The sequence below is a fragment of the Mesitornis unicolor genome, unplaced genomic scaffold (assembly GCF_000695765.1).
Source record: "Mesitornis unicolor isolate BGI_N332 unplaced genomic scaffold, ASM69576v1 scaffold2542, whole genome shotgun sequence".
Lineage (NCBI taxonomy): Eukaryota > Metazoa > Chordata > Aves > Mesitornithiformes > Mesitornithidae > Mesitornis > Mesitornis unicolor.
The window spans coordinates 15,139-22,071 of record NW_010169653.1 but is presented as its reverse complement, the minus strand read 5'-3'; the positions used below and the strand labels follow the sequence as shown (position 1 = coordinate 22,071).

Here is a 6,933-nt window from a genome sequence, read left to right as displayed (position 1 = left end):
GGCCCGCTCTGGGCTATGTTAACCTCCGGTACCGCTACCGGCAGAGCCCTCACCCAAAGGCCCTCAGTGGCGCCTCAGGACCCCGGCAGCGCAGCGGACAGCCCCGCGCCCTCCCGGAAGAGGGTGTGGGGGCCTGCGAGTGTGATCGGACCGGCGTGAGGACTGCGAGGCAGCCTCGCCCTTTCCGGTTGGCGGCCATGGCCCTGCAGAGGGCGCTGTGTGGGGCGCTGGCGGGGCTGCGGCGCGGGTGGGTGTCCGGTCGCGGCCGGCGCTCTGCCGCCGCCACCTTGGGCCCGGGTGGAGCCCCTGGGGACCGGGCCTGCTTTCTCCCTTCGTGCCCTGTGAACGCACGTTCCCTGAGGAGCGGCCCTGCGGGGAGCGGAGCGGCAGGGTCCGGGGCAGGGGGTGCCCGACTGGTGTCAGGACGTACAGGCCTCGGAGCAGCGCGGATGCGGAACCCGCTCCTTTGATAACACCGAGCGTGGTCCCTTGCGTTAGAGACGTGTTGTGACATCGAATACAGATTTGACACCCGTTTGGTATTGTCATTGGGGAAGCTATAAAGGCAGCCGTTCTGGTTATTATAGTCTGCAACAGTTCATCTTCATGCAAGACTAGCACGACTGGAGGTGTTGCAGCTGAAGTAAACTTGCATGTAATGGAGAAATCGGATTAAATACTTAAAAGAGTGCAAAGCCAACCTTTAATTTGTGAACTGTGTGATTTGTAAAATGTGTAATTTGGAAGTTTGAACATCTGACTTTAATTTCTTTTTTAGTTTTAGAATGGGAAATAGTCAGCCTGCTTCTGTAGGACTGTCTAATGATGGTGCTGTGAATCAAATACAGGTAACGTTATTTATACAATTCTTACTCATGTTCAACATTTATAACAGCCATAATTACTTAAAAGCTCTTCTGATTTATATAAAGCAATTCTGTAAATAGTTCTGCATGTTGAAGGTGATTCCTGTGTTTATTAAGTAATTTTCCTGTATGTGCTACCATAATAGCAGATTTTTAAATTCTGTATTTGCTTTCATGGTTGTTTAATACTTTTAAAATACACTGACTTAATAACAGGGCATGCTGACTTGAACATTCTTTTGAACATACAGGATATTATTTCAGATAACTGTGTGGTGATCTTCTCTAAAACAACATGCCCCTACTGCAAAAGGGCAAAAGAACTTTTTGAGAATATGAACATAAATTATACAGCTGTAGAACTGGACATGATTACGAATGGAAGTCAGTTCCAAGATGTTCTTGAACAGATGACCGGTGCCAGAACAGTAAGTACATTTTCTTACATGTAACAAGCCAAGTAAGAACTTGTGCTACACGCGTTCCTCACGGGCTATGACCATATCGAGTTCTTCATTTCTTTGAGACAAGTCAAGTTAGGATACAAGCTCCTAAATTAAAGACAAGGTACTGCAGAAGGGTTTTATACCTTCTCTTCATCTTGAGAACCACTGGCTATCCCTCACAGAATCACAGAATGTTAGGAGTTGGAAGGGACCTCGAAAGCTCATCCAGTCCAACCCCCCTGCCAGAGCAGGATCACCCAGACCAGGTCACACAGGAACGTGTCCAGGCGGGTTTTGAATGTCTCCAGAGAAGGAGACTCCACAGCCTCTCTGGGCAGCCTGGGCCAGTGCTCTGTCACCCTCACAGTAAAAAACATTTTCCTTGTGTTCCGGTTGAACTTCCTATGCTCCAGCTTGCTCCCATTGCCCCTTGTCCTGTCATTGGACATCACAGAGTAGAGCCTGGCTCCTTCCCCCTGACTCTCGCCCTTTATAAATTTATAGACATTTTCTATACTTTCCATAAACTTTTCCAAACTTCTCATTTCCATACTGCCACTAAGATAATTAAAGTTTCAAAATCAGTTTTTGTTTGTATAGGTATATTTAATCCTTTGTGTTTAACACTTACCTTGTATTTTCTTAATTTTATATAGTCTCACTTGACTCAATTATTTTCATTTATTACAGTCTCCTATACAGTAACTTTATCTCACTTTTAGGGGAATGTGAACAATGTTTCCTGTCTCCTTAAATATTATGGAAATACGAGTTGTACAGTAATATTAAATATGCATATGTAAGAACATAACTATTGTGTGTATACTGGTGTCCATGTGGGTGTGCTAAGATTTTTCTTATTTTTTCAGGAAGTAACTCATGCAACTCATTTTCTTGACAGGTCCCAAGAGTGTTTGTCAATGGGACTTTTGTAGGAGGTGCTACAGATACTCTGAGGCTTCATGAGGAAGGCAGACTGATTCCATTAATACATCAATGTCAAGTGAAAAGAAATCCTCAACAGCCATCTAGCTTAGCTTAATCTTCCTTTGTATGAACAAAATTTCAGACAAGTTAGAAGATCACAAAGACAGACTGCATCAGCTGGACTTGGCAACTTCAAGCCATGGATTCCCGCACTGTAGATCATTCTCTGACACAGACTTTATGGACTTGGCAAATTACCTGATGTCCTTGCCTCAGCTTTAGCACACCAGAATTGTAATTAAAAAGCATTATGTAACTTGGGGCTCCAAGTAAGACACAGTGATGTCATTTTATTGCTACTATGTCCTGATACTATGCTTTGGAGAAGTATAGAACTGTACAAGAATCCTTGTTCTGCGAATCGGTCTGCTTCCTAGCTTTGTTCTAAGAGTTACAATAAATGAGCATTTTCATTTAATGGTTTCTTTAAACTTAGTTCTTCTCTGAATGTCAAATTGTAATCACGAAGAACGTATGAAGCAAAAGAAGTTTGTAGCAATATTGCTGTATACACATCTGCCGCTCTTACATTCCAGTGTCTGATACCTAGTTACCAAATTAAATGTCCAGTTGCTACAGAGAAGGGAGTAAAGACTCTTGCAGCTTTAGACGGGCAGGTGGTTGCTTTCATCTTTACTCTATATGAAGCATCAGTCTATACAGTATCACTAAGGAATATCCTCCTAGGGGACCCAGATGGCTCGGTGTCACTAAACTGCAGCTACAAACCACATCATGATCAACCCAACACTGTTATGAAACTTAAGACCAAGTAAGATGGGTCTAATATGCATAGAGTTTATTTAGTACTTGAATTCTACAGTCAGAACGCAGTTTACTAGTGATTTTAGCTTGTAGTTAAATGTCTAAAAGAAATGTCTAAAACTCAATAGTTTCAGTACAATGTACATCCAAAACCAGACCAGGCAATGCCAAGATGCTTGGTTATTTCAAGAAAGTTCATATGCAAGTAGAAAATTATTTCCCAATCTTCAGTAAAAGGGACCATTACACTACTAAAGGTGCACAGTTTAGAGTAAAAACATTAGTCAGTTATTTCTACTCATGTCTCGTGAATAAGACTCCTGTTACTTCCATTGCTTTCAGTACTGCATGTACCTAAACTACTTTTTTCCCCACAAGGGAAAAAAGCATCATATTTATCTTCAACTTGTGATTAAATGATACTCTTTCAGTTCAAGTTAATTTACCAGCTTCATTTTTGTGATGTGGGTTTGCGGTAAGTTTAAACCACATAATTTGTAGAAAGTCTTTAATATACAGTTGCCTGCACTGTGCATCTTTGACATGTAATGAACTAACTAAACAAACTGACCTTGTTATATTTTTTTTATTGTGGTTTACTGTATTTTGCTAGTTTCTTCACTACCTTATTAAAATCTTGTTTGCAAGGGCACACTCATCAAGGTAAACGCACACAAATGTGCATCTCTCCCTAAATTTATACTTAATAAAGCAATTTATTTTGCACATACAGTGGTAACCAAGTAGTCTTTGTGTAGAATTCTTAAGCCAGTTATGTTTTCTCAGAAGATTAACAGTAATTTTGCACCTGAAAGCTGGTAAATCCATCATGTAAAAATAATAATGTGTGCAAAAGAAGTTTTTAAAGACTTTTTCATTTTGTTCCCTGTAAAAGTCCCAAACCAGTAGTCTAAAAATAACCCTTTGAGTTCTAAGTGTAAATCCCAGGGCGCTGTCACTTAAGGCAATATTCTGTTGTGTTGAGAAAACATGCTGTATGCCTGCAGGTCCAGGTGAGTGCCCGTTTGTTAAAGAAGATGTCTTAAGGCACGGAAAGGGTTCATTATGTTTCTTTTTAACCTTATTAAGGCTCCCCATCCAAATAGTTTCTCATTAATTTTGTATCATTTTGTAGAAAGTAGCAGCAAGACAGTGCCTTCATTATTGGATGGCACAAAGCCATGCTATGTTTAAGTTATTTAAACATATGGCAGATAAAGTGTGGTTCTACTCTAGGAAAAGAAGAAAACTCAAAAATAATTATTAAAAATATCTTTTTTTTTTCTTTTTGCTTAGCATTGTCTCCAGGACAAAGCTGTTTATCTTAAAATAATGCCTGCCCTGGGATCCAAATGTTAAAAAATATCCACTAAGAGATTCTGCAGTTACACTTACGACATACCTGCTCATCCAGCTTCAGTACCATGCTCCTAAGAAGCGCGAGAAGCTGGAAACAAATGTCAAATTTTTTAACTAAGCAAGACAGAGCTGTGAATGTGCCCATCTGTCGCTTCTTTATAATGGACTATTTTTAAAGAGTAGAACTGCACTTTGATAGGAGAATGTACTAGAAAAGGCATTTTATTTGTAACTAGTTGTGCTTAACTCTAAGAAGCTGGTAACATTAGGAAAACAAATATATTCATTATTTGTTAATGAAGCATTTGTAAAAGTTCTCAACATACTACATACATATATGCAAATATATATATATTTAAACTTAAATTCAGAATGCAGAAATACCTAAAGAAACCACGCTTTACAGTATCAAAATTACAAATCCAAATGTAAGCACACATATTTAAAGACGCCATACCTTCTGCTGAAATCAGCTAATCTTAAATCTTAGCTCTCAGAGCACCACATACAAAATACGCTGTCCTAGTGTTTTACCTTCCTCCCCGTAACTCTTACTCAGCTATGTTGCACACTGTACTGTATCACGGTAAGATGAATTCCCTACCATCCCAGCAATAAAGTCATTAAAACAGCTTCCTTACAGCATATTTGTCCACTGTAAACCACTGCAAATAGCCAAATAAACCTATAAACTGATGAAATGCTTAAAAAAAAGTACAAGCAAGACAAATGATTCTTTGCTTAGGTCTACTTCTACATCTTACTATTTGAAGATTTTCTCTAATCAATACTGCAAAGAAGCTGCCCAGAATATTAATTGAAATGTTTCCCTAATTCTGCATGTAACAGCAGCTTGATAATATTTAACAGAATGGAAAGCTCTCACCCACTGAACTAATCCTAGAAAAAAAGATTTAAATTTGACAAGCCAATTTTAAGCAGTCACTTTATAAAAATAAAGTCCTTCACAGGCAGATGTTGGATTTTCGTAAATAAACAAAGTATACTCCCGTCACTAACCTTTACACAAAGTTTCACTACATATCTGATATGATACAGAAAATTACATGTTTTATAACAGATTTATATAATCAAATGAAAGAAAAAAAATAGATCCAGGTTTTTTAAATCAAGTTCTGTGACATCAGTTCTGGTCTAACTTACTTAGCTAAGCCAGCGTGCTCGGTGACAGCAAGAAGGCAGAGGAACAGAGGCCGAAGAAAGGAATGGATGAGAGCTTGTATGTGAAGAGATTGAAGTATAGGCCAGAGGTGGCAAGGAGATGGGAAAGGAGAAAGAAGACAACACTAACAGAGAAAAGGAAAGGCAAAGCAAAAAGGAAATACAAGAAACAGAATAAACAGAACTAATGCTAATGCTTCTGGTGTGGTGACTATGAGTTAGGTACATGATTAAGCAGCACAGCATTTTGCAATGGGGAAAACTATTTTCCTAGTGTTTTCACAGACAGAGCCATTATTAAAATACATTTCCAAAACTGCTGGTGTATTTTTTAAGCCAAGAATATATACTCCATTGAATCGCCTTTTAAAGCCATACTCATTTATGTGTCCCAATTAATCAACAGTAATGAAAAAGAACACAACCCTCGTAATGATCTATGTTTAACACACAGGTTTAACAGTGGTTTTAAGCAGCAAGGTATTTTAGGGCCCATTATTAGTGGCTTTTCACATAGTGGGCACTGAGACTGGTCCTGCTCACTTCAGATTTATACCTACTTTTAGGCTTCTCTTTTTTAAACACATGGGATTGTAGGTAAAGACCCCATATTTTTCCCATAATCTAATTCTACAAGCATCCCAAGGTCTCCTCCTCCTTGCTAAAGCTCTAAAATCCCTGACACCAAATTCTATTTCTTGGCAAAATTATTACTGCCTTTATTCAATTTATTACACAATGCTGATATATGCATCGCGTTCTTTTTAAGAAATCTTGAGTGCCTTCTGCCCTCCATGAAGAAACCTGACGTCTGATGTTCATTCATTACAGCCCTTCAGTACAGAAGAATGTTTTACCTCTGCTGTGCTTGCAACCATTACATCCTTTTCTTCTTTCTTACACCTAAAGTGCCTGAACATTATAGTCTTAGACATAACAGTCTAATACTTCAGCATTGCTAAGGAGGTCACAGTGAAACTGCAGTCAAACTGAAAGCCTATTAATTGTTAGGTATGAGAAAACCTGCATTCACCCAGTATACAGCTGTGCTCTGCATTTAGACTTTTTCAATTTATGTTTGAATGAAGTTAACCATCTTTAAACTTCTCCCTGTTCAATTTTTACTGATAAACTGCAGTGGACAATTATAGTCCCATTTCTGTTTCAGTCAAAGTGTTCCTGCAATGCAAACACCACTATTAACTTGAAAAAGTCAAATAAAGAGTAGGTTACTTACTGTATACAAAAGTAATGCTTAAGCTTAGCAACTTTGTCTTAGCTCACTTATTCAATTCTTTTTTAAAACATGAGAGTAATTACTGCCTCAT

General features: G+C 38.9%; 1 protein-coding gene across 1 annotated transcript; it reads left to right on the top strand.

The window, feature by feature from the left end:
- Positions 1-785: 785 nt before the first annotated feature.
- Positions 786-2,354, top strand: GLRX2 (glutaredoxin 2). The gene is made up of 3 exons (XM_010179402.1): positions 786-848; positions 1,118-1,294; positions 2,214-2,354. Exons 1-3 carry the CDS (start codon positions 786-788, stop codon positions 2,352-2,354), a joined length of 381 nt encoding a protein of 126 aa, XP_010177704.1.
- Positions 2,355-6,933: the final 4,579 nt, after the last annotated feature.

Excerpts from the sequence above, each read along its gene's own strand:
- GLRX2 (XM_010179402.1), top strand. The coding sequence starts at position 786 with ATGGGAAATAGTCAGCCTGCTTCTGTAGGACTGTCTAATGATGGTGCT. Across the intron at positions 849-1,117 it reads GTGCTGTGAATCAAATACAG|GATATTATTTCAGATAACTG; the intron begins GTAACGTTATTT and ends TTGAACATACAG. Across the intron at positions 1,295-2,213 it reads AGATGACCGGTGCCAGAACA|GTCCCAAGAGTGTTTGTCAA; the intron begins GTAAGTACATTT and ends TTTTCTTGACAG.